Source organism: Nannospalax galili, unplaced genomic scaffold (genome assembly GCF_000622305.1).
Source record: "Nannospalax galili isolate Female #2095 unplaced genomic scaffold, S.galili_v1.0 scaffold1362, whole genome shotgun sequence".
NCBI lineage: Eukaryota > Metazoa > Chordata > Mammalia > Rodentia > Spalacidae > Nannospalax > Nannospalax galili.
In genome coordinates, this window is record NW_008347579.1 from 17822 (window position 1) to 35095 (window position 17274).

Here is a 17274-nt window from a genome sequence, read left to right on the forward strand (position 1 = left end):
CCACAGAGTGAAGAAAAGTGGGAACAAATCTTCACCAGTGACAACATCCAGAATATATAAAGAACTCAAAAAACAAAAAAGCAAGAAAGCAAATGATCCAATTCAAAGATGGGATAAAGATCTAAACAGAGAGTTCTCAAAAGAAGAAATAAAGATGGCTAAGAAACAGCTTAAAAAGTGTTCAACTGGTAATTAGGAAAATGAAGTTAAAACCATCCTAAGGTATCACCTTACTCCAGTCAGAATGGCTAGTATCAAGAGAACAAATGATACCAAATGCTGGCAAGGATGTGGAGAAAGGGGAACGCTCACTCAGTGCTGGTGGGATTGCAAATTTGTGTAACCCCCATGGAAAAAAGTGTGGAGAACTCTTAAAAAACTAAAAGAATCTACCATATGACCCAGTTACACCACTCCTTGGCATATACCCAAAGGACTCGTCCTGTTGCGGAGATACTTGTACATTCATATTTGTTACTGCTCTTTTCACAACAGCTAAGAGATGGAAGCAGCCTAAGGGCCCCTCAACTGAAGAGTGGTTAACGAAAATGTGGTACATTTACATAATGGAATTCTACTCAGCAGTAAAGAAAGATGAAATAATGAAATTTGCGAGTAAATGGATGGATCTAGAAACTGTTATACTAATGAAGTAACAGGGACTCAGCAAAACAAAAGACATAGGTTCTCCCTCATATGTGGATCCTAGCACCAAATCCTTATAAGTGAGTGCATATCCTGATGCAACTGCAGGGACAGGACTATGGAAAGAAAACAGGGGGGTAAAGGAAAAGAAGAAACCTGAGAGAGAAGATTAGTATGATAAATGTGTTATTAAGGGAGAAATATGTAAAAATGGGGTAGGTAAAGGGGAGGGGAGGAAGGAGGACTATACAAAGAACTGTGGAAATAAAGGGGAAAAAATTCTCCAGAAACATGGTTTAAAAAACAAAAAACAAAACCTTAAGCAGAGAAGGAATCCTATGGGGATGGAAGAAAGCCCTTCCAGAAGCAATACGGTTGTTAAATGAACATCCCAGTGCCAGAGGTGGGTTGTCCCCTATGAGCTGTTGGCCCGAGGGACACTAGAGATCTCTAAAACAAGAAAGGCCATTGCCAATAATGTTGGTTGTACACTGGAAGTGGACGGAAAAACCCTATTGCTGAAGACACTGCATGATATGAGCACAGAAGAGGGAGAAATCAAGCTTGGACTAATCTGGAAACTCCCTGTCCCTCAACGGGTGGCTTTCATGGTGCCAAAAGGGAACAAGCAGATGACTAGGGGAGAATAGTCTCCTATAATTCTCCTCAACGACCGACCTTGCATGTTGCACTATCAATATAACCAAACAAGATGTTCCTGCTGGTGCAATAGAGGAGCGTCTAGTGTATGTACAGCCATCAAATTTTGATTGGATATAATGCCTGCTCCTAGGGGTAGAACACACATCTGGTACTGTAGACCCAGCCAACCCCCTGTAGCAGGGGAGAATATAGGCCCCACTGGGAATTCACTGCAATTGCATTGTTAGATGGAAATGATATACCTGCTAAAGTATCGACCAAGCATTTGTGTTTACACCCATAGGTTAAGTTATTATAGCAGTCACTGTTTAGATGTTCTTGCTCCTTGCTGTGTGTTTTTATAGTAGATGGACTCCCACTCAAACTGGCCAACAGCCCATGGAAAACAGATGATGCAGAGACCCAAAAGTTCAGTGCCTACCACAGTGGGAGGAAGATCATCCCACACCTACCTCCCCCTCCAAGGCTCAGGGACTTTTGCAGAAGAGGTTGGTGGAAAGAATGTAAGAGCTGGAGGAAGGGATGGAGTGTTTACTAGAAATGTTCTCCGGCCACTATGCAGGCAAACTATAGTCACACCTCCTTCCCACGCTCATCAAGAAGTTGAGGGGGGAGTCAGTTACCCCTCCCACCCAATCAGTCAAACTTAGCTGCATGTGGGGGGAGGGGCAAAGGATATATAAGCCAAGAACACCAAGAGGCACATCTCTCACCACTTCGTGTGGCTGTTGGGAGGTCACAGAATCTGTATTTGAAGGGTGGATTTTAAGGCATAGCCATTAAGTGTGGGGCGCCCACTATTCTGTAAATAAACCCATACCCTATGCTCTGTTAAAAAAATAATAATAAAATATTTTGAAAAGGAGTTTGCCTTTTCTGCAATGCATGGTTTTGACACCTTTGTCAAACACTAGGTGTCTGTAGCAGTGTGGATTTATTTCTGGGATGTGTCCTCTTTGCTATTGGTCTTCCCATCTGTTTTTGTACCAGAACAAAACTGTTTTTGTTACCATAGTCCTGTAGTCTAATTTGAGATCAGGATAGAGAAACAAAATCTTTTTAAAAATATTTTATTAATTATTTTTATTTTATGTGTATGTGTGTATTGCCTGTATGTAGGTAAGTGCACCCGTGTCGTGCAATGCACGTGGAGGACAGAAGAGGCTGTCAGATTCCCTGGAACTGGAGTTACAGACAGTTGTTAGCTGCCATGTGGGTGCTGGGATTCGAACCAGGGTCTGCTGCAAGAACAGTCAAGTGTTCTTTACCACTGAGCTATCTCTCCAGCCCCAAGAAACAAAATCTTGTAGGAAGATCAGGAGCTTATCCTTGGTGTTAAGTGTAGAATATGGAGTTACAAATGAATGTGCTGAGGTGAAAATGGAGTCGTAGGTGAGAATCGGATTGTGAAGGGCCCAGCAAAACTCACTATGAAATGTATTCCTGTCCTGGCACTAGAGCAGGAGTGCACTGATCTTGGCCTTAGGAGAGGCCTGGGTGCTGGGAGAAAAATGCTGAAGAAGGAAGACCATGCAAAAAACCAAACCTGCCTCATGGTTGCACCTCACCTCCTGCTGTGCCATCACCTGAGATGTCTGATCAGGAGGTGATGGGAAAAGTGGATAATGTTGGCACTTCACTCACAGGCTCACCAAGAGGGAGGTGCTTTGAGCCTGGGACTCTGCCTGAAGTGGTTAGAGCAGCATCAATATTAACAGTGGACACAATGGCACCATCACGCAGCTACAGTCCAATCTCAAATGCCACAGTCAATCATTTATGGCTCTTGACAACAACTGAGAATTTGGGGCTTTAGTATCTTATCCAGAAGTTTCACTCACAATAATCAACACAGATGACAGAAAACAGAATGTATTGCTTCACTACTACATTTTATTACAATGAGGCTCAGTGGTCACACATCAGGGCCTCCTAACAAGCAGAGAGGGTGAGCAGAACCTCCTCCCTCACAGTTTCTTGACTGCAGAAGTTGAACCTGAGGACAGAAAACACAAGAGGTCACCTCTTCCTGTACAGCTGGGAAGGTGGGCATGAAGACAGCCATGCCTGTCCCCTCAGATATCCACAGCCCTGCTGCCGCAGTCAGAGAGAGCCACAGGCCAGACATTGAGGACTCTGAGTGAGACCTCTCCTTAAACAACTGAATCACCCTCCCAAACTCTGACATGGCTGTGAAAACAGCCTAGGGAGGAGCTGTCAACCCCTTCCCAAAGAAGAAGGGCTAGTTTCCATTCATTGCTTTGAGATCATGGTTGTCTGTGTAACTGAAATTCGAGAAATCAAAGCCATGGATAATGAGGGACTCGTAAGTGTGCCAAGGCTGGTGTGTTTGGCTTTTTACAAATTGTCATGAAACTACTTTCCAGAGTGTTTGTATCATTTTATAGTGTCATGAGCAGCACACGAGAGTTCAAGATTCCTCTCAACTCCAACCATCCTCAGTATTGTCAATGTTTTTATAGTTAGCCATTGAAATACATTAATGGTAGCATTCCCTGAAGTTTCAATTTGTGTTTTTCTATTTAAAAGACATTTAAAGTAGACACCACACAAGTGGATATTAATATTAAAAATCCCACATGATGATCCCTGCCTTCTAATCATGGTGTTTAGACCACTTTCATTTAGTACAATTACCAATATAGTTGGATATAGGTCTATTCTCTTTCTACTTGTTTTCTTTGTCTCCTTTCCCTCTTTATGCTGTCTTTGGGATTGTTCTTTTATTTTATTTCTTTTGTTAATTTGTTTGCTCTAGTCCTTTATTGTTATGATGGTTACCTTAGAATTGGTAACACAATACTTACTATGTTAAATACATAAATGATAGTATACAGATTCATGTGTGGCACAGGGACCTTCTGATACTATATTTCTATTTTCCTCTCCTACCCTTTATGACATTTTTAACATATGCTCCATTTATACATATGTATGTATAATATCCTCATATATAATATATATATATATACACATATATATCCTCTCACCCCCTCCAAACACTGTCATCAACCTGTGCCATTCTCTCGCTTTTAAACAAATGGCATAGATATTTATTAACTATTTTAATATGTTTGTCAGCTTTCCTAACATCTGAGCTAGACCTGGTTGGATCTTACCTTGATTATTTTCCTCATTATAAGTAGTATTGTCGTACTATTTGTGTAGCTGGGAATCTTTGACTTAATGTTAGTTATTGTGGATTTTATCCTAACTGCTATATATTATTATATACATCTAGAAGTCTTATTTAAATTTTGTATAGTTAGGTTGCTTGGAATCAGTTTAGTCATTTCAAGTCTTGCTAAATCTAGGTGATTCATTTCACAGCATGAAACCTGACCTTCCTAAGTACTGTACCCAATGTCAACGTATACTCGAGCTTTTGCAGTCTCTCTGGTGGAAACAGGCTCTGTTCCCACCCCTGGAGAGTACTGGGCACTGCTGCCTCCACTTCTTCCAAGTGCCTAATTCCCTGGTCACGGCTGGTTTGATCACATATGTGTGCTCATCAGGACTGTGCTGAATATTATATGGGCTTTCCAGAACTTTACATGTCTCTCTGTAGTTCTTTCTCCTCTGGTTGACTCTGCTATGAAATCCAGCTGCCTGAGATCCCAATTCTTAGCTCTGTCCAGTATATTTGAGAGCCCATTTAACAAGCTGCCTGAATCATGTTCTAGAAACTCTCTCAGAACTGTCAGCTGGGGCAATTTTAAAACTACACTATTTATTTTTTGGCGTCACTGTCCACTGTTGCTTAAAGTTTAGTGTATTGAAAATTGTTGTTTTACGGATCTTGTCTGAAATTTGGGTTTCTTCCACTGAGAATTCTGGGGCTTTAGACTCCATCTTTGCCAGAATCCTGAGCCTTACTAGATTTTACAAAGATGACACTACATTTGATGCCAGAAAAAACAGCACTCTCTGCATCAGAATTTGGCTTACCACTCAGAAACTCTGTAGCTGACATTTGTATTAAGATTATATCTAGTCTCTTTTCCTGATAGTTCACTTGGTGAACAGCCTTAGCCCAGGACATTCTAGTCTTGGTTAAAATAGAAGATTGATCTCCTAGGCCTTTGTCATCACTAAGAAGACCCATGACAGAGAATAGACTATCTCTGTATCTTTTTAAGCTAAATGAGTTCCTGAAAACCCAGGTGGCAAGGTGGTGAACCCATGAAGTTTTGGAATGATGTACACAATAGTCACACACAGTTAAAGCTTATCTGCCAAAGGAAACCTTGTTTTTACTTATCTATAAATCTATGGATGTGGTATTCCTAACATTCCACACTTTCTCCTAAAGATACACAAGGCTTTAGGTAGCAGATGTGTCTGGGAAGGTCTGAACTGCAGCAAGCGTTGTAATCAAAGAACTTTAGTGGGAATAGACACTACCTAACCCTCATCCTCTAGTTTTTATTACTTACACTCTTCCATCATTTCTTTCCACTGTGATCCTTGATGCTCCAACTCTGGGTAGGGTTGGGTTGATCACATTGTTGTACCAAAGAAATTTAACCTTCTGAATATCTCCAACATTCACATCAGAGTCGAATTCATTGGAATGAGTGTTGCCTGGTTGCAAAGAGCCCCTGTGGAGTTAAGAAGTAAAAGTAAAGATATGTGAACATAATAAATATATACAAATTAATCATGCATATAATTATACACACATACATGTGCACATACATAAAATCAGCTCACAATGCATCTGAAGCCAAGATGAATGATAGCGCATTTGCCATTCTGATGCCTGAAGTAAATTCACGTGTGCATTTGAAACCAGTTGTAGGTTTTACTAACAGTTATTTTAGTCAACTTTAATACAGATTTAAATGTATTTTAGTCACAGTTCTCTCCATGGTTAATTAATGATGGTATCATTATAAAATCTTTCTAAGATGTACTGTTTGTGGAGAAAATTATTTATTCATTGTAAATCAAATGATGGTCAACAGAGCAAACAAATGATTTCCTTAGTAAATATCAGAGAAAAAAAATCAGAAATAAAATTCTGAAATGTATTAATGTGCTGCCATGAAAGGACAGATTTCTTTGTGATACAGGACAATGCTCCCACATAACAGAGAAAAAGAACATCAACATCATGCATTATACACTCCCAGTGTTCAGCATTTGAGAAGCATAGAATGATAGTGTAGATATTTTACTCACTTGAAAATATCATACTGCTTAGAGTTTCCTCCACTTCCAAACAAAGAAACCAGAATGTGTCCTGTAACCTTCTGTCCGGACAGGGTGACGGCTACCTGGTACCTCCAACCTACACGGGAAGCAAAATTTGAAAACGTCAGCTTGGAGAATAGAGCCACTGAAGCAGGTTAATATCTCCCCCCGCGGCTACAGAATTTTGAATAATCTAATCATGTTGTTGGTAATTCTTCTGATAAAATAGTAATTGTTCCCTTAAGTATTCAGATAGGTATTGGGAAGCGTAGAAGTACAGAATATGCTTCCAGTGTTAATAGATGGGTTTTTTTTTCCAAGCCAAGAGCCTAAGACACATACTGTGTTTAAAAGTTTTCCACCTGGGGACTGGTAAGCGGGTCAGCAGGTAAAGGTGCCTTCTGCTAAGCCTGGCTACTTGAGTTTGATTCCCAGGACCCCCCTGATAGAACTGATTCCTGCAAGTTGTCCTCTGACTTCAACAAGTGCACTGTGACACATGAGCACACTGCCCCACCCCACAAATAAATAAATAAAATGTAATTTAAAAACTTCCAACCTAATCATTTATTCTTGACTGTTCTAAGAACTTTATATTTAAGGGTGTTAGAAAAATACAGACCCTGACACCTTTGTCAATTTGCTCTATTTTCATTGATAATCCAATTTTAGAGTCCTATCATGCTTTCTGTCTAAACAATCTATGTTACTTTTAAAGTTTCTGTATGTCACCTTTCCGCTGAATGTGTATTTAAGTAACCAGAAGAATCTTGCTTTGATACTAGTTAACTGTGAAAAATACTTTTTGTCATTTAGCATTACCTGAGCCAAATTGGGAATGGGATAAAATTTGTCTATAGTTTTTAAAAAGGCTGTTAACCACCTTAACGCCCATCAAAGTAATTTCCTTCTACCACCCAGAAAAGAAACCCAGAGCCTGTCCTCATGCTCACCACTCCCACTCCCTCTCGTCCCAGCCCCCACTGACTCCTATGCTAAATGTCTCTTGGTCCTGTCAACTCCTTCCCATTCCATCCACCCCACCACCTCTCTGGCATCACTCTCTGCTTGAACAAAACCTGGGCTTTCTGCTCAGTGGTGCTTTCAACAGGATAACCAGGCCAGAGGACAGGAAATCTCAGCATCAGCACCAGAATCAAATATGGAGAGACTTGTTTTTGTCTCATGAATGGTCCAGGCCCCTCACTGTTCTGCTGTTCAGATTACATCATTACCCTGAGCTTGGTGCTGAGCATTTTCCACATGCCAGTGGATGACTCAAAGCTTTTGCATGGAAAAGCAATTTCACAAATTATCAGTGAGCATAATAGACACTCGATTAAGAACTTAAATCTGGCTGGGTATGGTGGCACTTGCCTTTAATCCCAGCACAGAGGCAGAGGCAGAGGCAGGCAGATTTCTGTGAGTTCAAGGCCAGCCTGGTCTACATAGCGAGTTCCAGACCAGCTGGGGCTACAGGGAGACCCTGTCTCAGAAAGACAATAAATAAATAAATAAATAAATTTATGGCTAGGGTTGGAGCTCAGGGATAAAGCACTCCACTGGCATTGTAAGGCTCTGGTTTCATACCAAGGCCTCTCCCCTCCTGGCAAAAAAAAGAAAAAAAGAAAACAATGGAAAGTGAATAAACTTAGAAACTTACGTGCAAAGTTATTCTGATCACCAGTGTTAAGATAAAATCTCTGGTAGACTCCACTTGTTTTCCCAGGGAATCTATCAGCATAATGTCCCATCTGTGGGCATCCTCCACTTCCGCAGGGGAAGCACTCGTTCTAATGAAAACAGAGGAATGGTGAATGTTAAAAGACAGAGCATCATCTTTCCTCACATGTTTTACAACTGAGTTGAAGCTAATTCTGTTCCTGATGGTAAAAGAGGCTTAATGTGTGCCCCTCTCGCACACATTATTACAATATATTAAAATTAACAAAATTTATTATTATAATTAACATACGTTACATCATCAAGGGCACTGAACCTGACATAATTTACATTTACAGATGAAGAAACAGTCTTAGAGAAATGAAGTATTTTGCCCAAATTAATTTTGCTAATTAGTGTTAAAACCAGGACTTAAGTATTTGTTCATAGTAACTAATGTTTATCCCCTTAGTAAGTGTGACTTACATGGAATGGTGATTGCTTTACGGTTTCTTTGTTATATGGCATTGGTTAAACATTTCTATTTGAAGCCAGGCGTGGTGGTGCACTCCTTTAATCCCAGCACTCGGGAGGCAGGGACAGGCAGATGATCTCTGTGAGTTCAAGGCCATCCTGGTCTACATAGTGAGTTCCAAGAAAGCTGGGGCTATAGGGAGACCCTCCCTCATAAAGACCAAAAAAAATTTTTTTTTGATTTGAAAAAAGCACTAAAGCACAAAGTAATAGATACGGCGTGTTCGGTTACATCAAAGAATTCAAATTGGATATCAAATATGAGTAAATCTGAAAAGATGCTGGTGATTATAAGATTCAAAAAAATGTCCGTATTTGCATAATTCTATGTTCAAAGGTCAACATTTAAAGAAAATCCTCCATGTCTACCCTCTGGACATGGCTCTCAAATCACCATGAACTAGTTTTTTTACTCGTTCATTTAGGATTTTTCCCAAAACAAGTCTGAACATTCGTCTGCGACAGAGACGGGTTTGAGAATGAACTGGATAAGGACTTTTCCATTTGCAAGTCTAGCCCACTACTGTAAATTCCTCTAATGTTTTTTTCGCTACTAAAATGCATATGGATAAGTTAGTAAGATAATTATGAAACTATAAACATTCACTGATGACATCAGCACAATGAGCCACTCCAGTTAAGAGATAGTTACATAATTCAAATAAAGGGTCCAAAGAAAGAGGACAGTGGTACAGGATATGCTTCACGTGCACATGGCTCTGTGTTTGATCTCTGGCAATGAGAAGGAAATGAAAAAGAAAACAAAATTCAAAGGCAAGCTGGAGTCTACTTACTGCAGAGAAAACATTGTAAGACGCACAGCGGAATCCAGCAAAGCCAGTAGGGTTAACAATGCTATCAGAGTAATACTTGTAACTTCTTAAGTGATTACAGGCAGCAAAGTTACGAGTTCCTGTAAAATCGTGCATGACATTAGTGACAGATTTTACTTTTTTAAGTTTCCATTAAAATGAGAATATACAGCTAATGAATAGATTTCTCTAGTTAGAGCGAACATGGAGGTAACAGTACAAAATCACTTACAATGTATATTTATGATTTGAGATGCAATAAAAAGTTAAGCACCGCTTAGGATTATGATAGTTAAGTGAATGGAAAAGTAACCTGAGAGAACAAATGATCCACACAGACATAAGTACGATGTAGTAATGTGTTCTCAGAATTAAGTGCCTCAAAATTAAATTGTAAATGCAATGACTCTGTGAAAGTTTCGTCGTGATCACTTGTCCCAGTGGGAACCTACATCTCCAGGACACAATAAAAAGTCCTTTGTTATATAAAGTGTGAGATCTGAACATTTCCAAAGTGGTTAAGAGTTTAACAACAAGAAACACGGACTTTCACCAAGAAATAATCTGTGTATACACAATGGTTTTACCTTCCCAGATTCCATCGATGTCAACAATCTGGGAGAGAATGTTCTTCTGGCATCCGGGCATTTCTTCTCCTCCATTTGGAAAGAAATCTAGATGACCCACAGTTTGGCTCATTCCAAATCCTGAAGAAATTTAAAAGTAAGGGTAAGTTTCTATTTCTGTAGGTCAAGACACTGTTAAATAGTCTTATACAGAAATTCAAAATCCTTCAGAAGGACAAGTTGGGGAACTCACCCAAGTTGGGGACTATTGGGGCAGCATCTGTATGAATTGCATCCACAAACTGAGCATCACTGGGGTCTAATCGGACTTCTTCAGGTGTACCTTGAAAGTAAGGTTCAGCAGGATCCAACCCTGAATCAAATAGGATGTGTTATTAATTACATCAGTATTTGCGTACTGTCGACTTTCTTCTTTGAAAATACCAGCTGTTGCCTGAGCTGTGCATGGAAATATGAAGTCCTTCCCGACCGTAGCAGAATTTGCCTGTGCTGATGGATGTTTAGTTCCTGGGGGAATCTTGGTCATTAACACATCAGAAAAAAGGCTGAACATAGGAGACACAGGACTAAAGACTCTTCAGGATAAATCAATTCCCACTAGAGTCTAATCTCCCAGGAAGCAAGGGGCTTGGCTTTCTGTCTCTGAGTCCGTAGCCTGGCATGGCACTGCACCTGGCAGAATAGGCTATAGAGACCAGTTGTAAACTATGGAAAAAAATGTTCTTCAATGACATTTTTTCAACAAATTAATAAATATTCTAGATGTCCTCATCAGCCCAAATGCAACCAACGTTTCCAAAGTAAAAAAAAAAAAAAAAAAAGGTCAGGTCAGCATAGGTTAGAAGACAGAGGAGGAAAGTGACCACTCTCTGTTTGTCCAGGACATAAAAGTAGACGTAATGATTCTGGATGTTCATGAATAGTGGTGTGATGAACAAAGATTGATAATAGTAAAACAAAAACTCCACCAGGCCACGGAACGTTCTGGGCTCTGATCATGTGACACAACTGAGGAACTGAGGACGTATGACAAGTATAGAGAACGCCCCACATATTCCCCTCCTGTGTTCCATGTGGACCCCATAGAGGATACATGAGAACTAATCTTACAGCTTTTGCTGTTGAACCAACCTGTGATTCGTCCAATGGCGCCATACGTCCTCTTTCCAGCCTCCCCAGCAATATGGGAACCCAGGCTGTGGCCAATGAGGTGGACATTGGAGGGTGAATATCGAAAGTCAGACTGTTGGAAAAAAGTCTCTTTAAAATGTTTTCAAGTAAGCAGAATACCAGATAAGCCCAAAAGAGTAGCCCCAAGCCTTCCTTCTTTAGAAGCACACTGACCCTTCAAAGAATTACTGGCATTCCTTTTTTCACAGTTGTGATAAAGAAATGGAATGGTCAGAGCTGGAGATGACTCAGCAGTTAAGAGCACTGGCTGCTCTTTCAGGGGACCCGGCTTGGATTCCCAGCACTCACATGGCGGCTAACAAACATTTGTAAATCCAGTTCCAGGAGGATTTGCTGCCCTCTTCTGATCTCCATGAGCATTGTACAACACAGGTGCACTTACATGCTGGTAATACACTCATACACATAAAATAAAATTAATAAATAAAATATTTAAAAAGAAATGAAATTAACATTTAAACTAGTGGACATAAAATTCTACTATGTTCTATTACCATAGGGGGAACCCATGAAGGACATGACGGTTGTCACACAGGTATGGTGGAGCAAGTATTTGGATCAGCAAACTACGAAGCAATTACTTAAGCACATTAAGCTCACCTTTGCTAACTTTTCAGTCACATAGTCAGGTCGGCTTGCCGTCATTTGCTTTTCTTGAACAATATAAATGAAAACACAGACCAGTCTGTAAAGTGCTTGCCATACAGCCTGCACACCTGAGTTTGGATCCCCAGCACCCATGTAAAAGCAGGGTGTTGGCAGCACATGTCTATAATCCCAGCACTGGAGAGGCTGAGACAGGCAGGTCCTTACAGCCCATTAGCCAGTCAGCCTAATAGAATCAATGAGCTCCAGGTTCAGTGCCAGACGCTGTCTCAAAAACTAAGATAGAAAGTGATTGAGGAAGACATTTAGTGATGACTTTTGGCTCGCACACACACACACACACACACACACACACACATACATTTACACACAGAGCCATGCATGCATACCCACATAAACATGTTCATACATACACACATAAACACAAAAATACAAAATTTAAAAAACAAAAAATTAGTACGAACTTTTGGTTGATATTTACATAATAGATTGGTAAAAACTGACAAACTTAAATAGGCTGGTGCTATAGCTTCCTGACAGACTGTTTGCCTAATATGAGCCATGTGCACTGAGGTCCATTTCCAGAACCAAACTAAACAAAACAAAAACATTGGCAAAGCTCAGGAGATACCTTCTACCTAGTTGCTAGAATACATTTGTTTAAAAATAAAACTATTGTATTGAATTAAATGGGTTGTTAAGGAAGCCTAATTCTAGATTATGCCTACCTCTTTTTTGTGGAAGGACAAACAAGAAAACAATGCCCAAGGGCTTTTACATAACCCAAAATTAGTTACCTGAAGGGTATCAACCAAATAGGCCACTTCTGCCCCCACAACCCGAACGTTCTGGGTAGCCTGGGTGTATGTAGCTCGAGAACCACCTTTCCAGTCCACACAGATGCAGTTCACACTCTCCACCTGGAACATGTTCTGATGGAGGAGGAACAGTAAGTGGTAAACAATCCAGGATTCATTACTAATTAGCACATTTGAGGATTGGGTAAATTCTGCCCTTGACCTGAACAATGCCATACCACTTTTAACTGCAGAGCTGTATCAGAACACTTAGTCCATCATGGTTAAAGAATCCCTCTTCAAGTTGAACACTGGCTCCCAACCAGAGCCATGGCCATTATGGGAACTGAATTTGGGGAATTTCTGTCTCAACAGATGCATAGACATTTGATTCAAAGAAAAATGTTGCAGGAAGTATATCATCACAAGGAAACTAAAGGCTAGGGAAGAAGTCCATGACAAACTGGGCTGTACCTACAACACAGCTTCTGTTGTTAAAATTGCAAATGTCACTGTGTTGGTTATTAAACCTGCAGTCATCAAGTGACTCCCCACCTCACTGTACTGACTTTGCCAGGTCCCTGCACCCACAACTACCTCCTCCATCTCCCCTGGGAGCTCCAGGCACAGGAATCCTCAGACCCCACTGTGGTGGTGACCAGCACATGTCCTCTTTCATTGGGGCCACTGTCCTGATGATGGACAACTCAGAAACTACCTTCCCTCAGGACAGCACGAGGTCTCACCTTGCACATATCAGACAGCCAGTTTTCTTCTCCCTTGTCAATGAATCCATGGATAATAATACGGGTTTTTCTATTTTTTTTGAAATTGGAGCTCTGGATAATTGATGCATCTGCAGTGATTTCCTGTTTGGGGGGAGAAAAGTGCTTCAGGTCAAGTTTCTTCTAGTAGGCCCTAGAATTATTTGTATGTGCCCATATCAGCAAACTATTCACAATCATGCCTAGGCTCTACTGTCCACTTGTAGTTCTTCAACTCAGATAATGTCTCCTACAGTGTTTGTCATTAAGACCTAGTCTTCAATAGACGTCTTCATACGTCTGTATCTATATATCTATAATCTATCTATCCAACATTGTGAGACATATATGTGTACACATGTTCCTCCAGGTATGTTGGTGTAATTTCCCAATAAATCTAGTATAAGCTGAAAATATTATAAGTGGTTAGATTTTTGTTTTGTACTGTGCTTTCTGCCAAGGTCTTGTGTAGTCCAGGTGGCCTCAACCCGCTACATAGCCAAGGATGGCCTTGAGCTCCTGATCCTCCCAGCCTCTACCTCTCAAGTGTTAAGATTATATGTATGTGCCAACACACCTGGCATGAAAATATTATAAGCTGAAAATGCATTGCAAAAACCTAAACTATCTTCTGTCATAGCTTGGCCACACAGCACACTGTAGCTGAACCAGTTGTTCACATTCATGATTGGTGGATACGTGGGAGTTGTGGTTCATTGTTACTGTCTACTGAAATTACAGTTCACCATATTGCTACTCCAGAAAGCATCAATACTCAAAATTTAAGAGCATTTTCTATAGAATATATATTAATTTCCAAACAAATATTACTAAGATGAATCATCTTAAGTGAATGCATCCTGTATGTATATATTTTATATACACAATGGATAAATTAATATCTTGGGAAAATTTATATTTAATACACAGATGTAGCATATAATTTATCACAGTACTCATATGAGTGCATATTACATGAATATGTATATCTAGTATATCACTATATATGTAATATTTTTAAATGGTACACTGGAGATAGGACAAGAATAGCAAGAAGTGAATGGCATTTTTAAAGTAAGTTTTTAAAAAAGAATACTTAACCCTATGGTCCTAAAAGTCTACAGAATACAGACTCCACTCTCCTTGTTCTCATTGGAATATGGAATATTCCTACCAATTACATAAGGCAGGTGGAACCAAGTCCTGGAAACCTGGAAACCGTGAGGTTTCCTACCTGGTAGTTGTTTGGGTTCTCGTTGGTGTACAGGAGGAAGCGGGTGTTGATCTGTGATGGGCTCCAGGGCAGTGCTTTCAAAGGTCTTTCTAAAGTTCCCGACCATGGGGCATCATCACTGAAGCAGCCGAGTTTTTCGTAGCAAACTTCTTTTCCTGAAATCACCCACAAACATTTCAAGGATGTGAGTTTAACCAGAATATTCCTTTAATGGTCTCTAGGGAGATGTGTCGCATGACATCTGTGGCAGATGTTCTTCCTCTGCTTTCCCAAACACCCTCCTGCTCACTCACCAAGCAGCCTCACCACAGACAGGCTGCTGCTCCCCACTTCCCCTCAGGGGACCCTGTCACTCCTCATGTCTGCTCAGGCCCAGTTCAAGGACTCACTTTAGCTTCTGGACCAAGTGACATCTTTGGGTATTGGTGCCAAGATATGGAGCTGCCCTGTGTCCCAGGCACTGGTGATGGGGTGTGTTGCTGGCTCTCAACTACTAGGAGCCACCATCTGGCTTTGTACCAGTGGAGGCATGACATTTCATGCAAGGGACAAGCTTAGTATCTACACCTTGGCTGAGCTCACCAGTGTCTGACCTGTGTTTGAGAACCATCCTGGCTTCCTATGATGAAGAAGATACTCTCAAACAATCAAACAAGTATCACAAATAATCAAACACAGCTGTCGCCTGGCATGCAGCTACATGAAGGAACAATTCAAAGGAGGATTTGGAGCCTCATCAACCCAGATTAAAGGCAGAGCAATGTCAGTATCTGTCGTGGGGCTGTTTCTCTGCATCTCACTGTGTGCCTGATGCTGGACAAGATGATTTACTTCTCTGACTTACGTCTCACAGTCATCCCATTAGAAGGATGCCTTTATCTCCATGTCATACACAAAGATCCTGAAGTTCAGAGGGCTTAAGGATTTTTCTTACTGTCATAGACTTGTAGGGGATGAATAAAGGGTTCAGTCACCTCTCTTGACCCAAGCTAAAGATCCTAGGTTCAGAAAATAAATATTCAAGTTAAATTTGAAATCCACATAGACATTGTATTTTAACACAATGTCTTGTATGATTTATCTTGAATATTTCTTGCTTTTTTGAAAACAAATTGAACTGAGCATTAGAGATTTTATTGGGCAATGCCACTTTAGGCACTTGTGTTTGTCACCCTGCATCAAACTCTCTTTACTCCTTATCTTCCTTAATCTTACAATGCCCCTAATTCAGTCCTCACCCTCACCATGGTCAAGTTCAGCTGTCACAGCCTTCTCGGAAGGGCTGCATGACGAGCTTCCCCCATCTCTACATAAGCATGTAGCTTACCGGCTACTGCTCCCAGCAGCACTGAAAGGGTCCACAGCAGCAGCATCTGCACAAAGGCAAAAACACAGCTGAGTCTCATGAACTAAGGTATCCAAAGATTGTCATCCTTCATGTCCACCAGACCCCTGGGGAATAAATAGGTGCATTCTATAAAATAGTCTGGAAATCGAGTTCCTGACTCACCGTGGCGGATCCATCAAGTTCCACAGAGAACAGGGTGACACCAAAGGTCTTTTTATAAGAGAGTCTTATCTTTTCGAACAGTGCCAGGGAAAAGGTCAAGAAAAGGGGGAAGGTTCCAAGGACATACTTGTAATTTTAATCACAGATAAGCCCAGGTTGCTAGAGTAGGGAGAGTGTTCCAAGGTGTTCGTGGGAAGATCAGAAAGTGGTAGATACGGACGGCTCTCTTCCAGGGTGCTTATGTAATGCTCAGAACCACCATCTTTGGAAAAGCTCATTCATTTACTTGTTTTAAAATCTGCGTACAAAGTTCCCTCGTGGCATTTGCAAACCTATTTTGTTTGTAGAGACCATCTCCATGCTCCCCCCATCTCTCTGGCGGCTCCCCTTTTCCCTTTCACCCTATTTCTGATTTCTTCTTAGCATTTCATTGCTCTGCTGACACCTTCTCATCCTTAAAGCATCTTTTAACTCTCTCATGGACTGCTTTCTATATTTTTCTCTCTACTCACATTACTGGCTGTCTGCATCATCCTCAATTTACAGTTCAGCACACAAGACTCTTGCGTGTGTGTGTGTGTGTGTGTGTGTGTGTCCAGCTGATTTCCACAGGTCTGATGACAACCAACTTAAAAGTGAGCATGATGTGTACCAGCACCTGTCAATTTTCCGTTACATTTCATCCCCTCAAACACAGGGAAATGGAAGCCATCATTTGAGAGCGTGCATTCCTTCCAGAAAAGCTTTTGTTGATAGTCCAAGATATCTATTTCTCGAGGATAACATCTAGGAAGAACAAGTGGAGACAGGAATTGGAGGCATCTCTGAAAGCATAGGGTGTGGTCAGTGAGCCCATCCTTGGTAAAAATAACAAATAAGAAAAAAAAATATAATCCTTCGCAAAAAGTGGTCTACAAAAGTGTGCTAAGAACAAAATTTGATAGGAAACACTCAGGATGGTTTCAGTTTGTAGTAGGTCGATTAAAATGAATTTAAAAATATTTTATTTATTATTTTTATTTTACATGTATGAGTATATTGCCTGCATGTAT

At 40.6% G+C, this 17274-nt stretch overlaps 1 protein-coding gene across 2 annotated transcripts; it reads right to left on the reverse strand.

The window, feature by feature from the left end:
* Positions 1-3183: 3183 nt before the first annotated feature.
* On the reverse strand, positions 3184-16100 carry LOC103743105 (pancreatic triacylglycerol lipase). Of its 2 annotated transcripts, none has more exons than XM_008844311.2 (12): positions 16040-16100; positions 14713-14867; positions 13461-13583; positions 12715-12849; positions 11252-11363; positions 10353-10472; positions 10121-10240; positions 9516-9634; positions 8189-8318; positions 6514-6622; positions 5766-5930; positions 3184-3304 (listed from the first exon to the last, which is right to left on the reverse strand). In XM_008844311.2, exons 1-12 carry the CDS (start codon positions 16083-16085, stop codon positions 3241-3243), a joined length of 1398 nt encoding a protein of 465 aa, XP_008842533.1. In that variant the 5' UTR covers positions 16086-16100; the 3' UTR covers positions 3184-3240. The 2 variants fall into 2 exon arrangements, with proteins under 2 accessions (XP_008842533.1, XP_029424775.1); XM_029568915.1 differs by having other exon boundaries at positions 3241-3304; positions 14698-14867; positions 16040-16085.
* Positions 16101-17274: the final 1174 nt, after the last annotated feature.

What these genes read in the sequence shown, in the direction of transcription:
- LOC103743105 (XM_029568915.1), bottom strand. Translation starts at nt 16,085, where the DNA reads ATGCTGCTGCTGTGGACCCTTTCAGTGCTGCTGGGAGCAGTAGCCG. An exon ending in CCCAATAGTCCCCAACTTGG is followed by an intron (nt 10,241 to 10,352) that starts GTGAGTTCCCCA and finishes AAATTTCTTCAG; the next exon opens with GATTTGGAATGAGCCAAACT. An exon ending in CATCGATGGAATCTGGGAAG is followed by an intron (nt 9,635 to 10,120) that starts GTAAAACCATTG and finishes ACGATTTTACAG; the next exon opens with GAACTCGTAACTTTGCTGCC.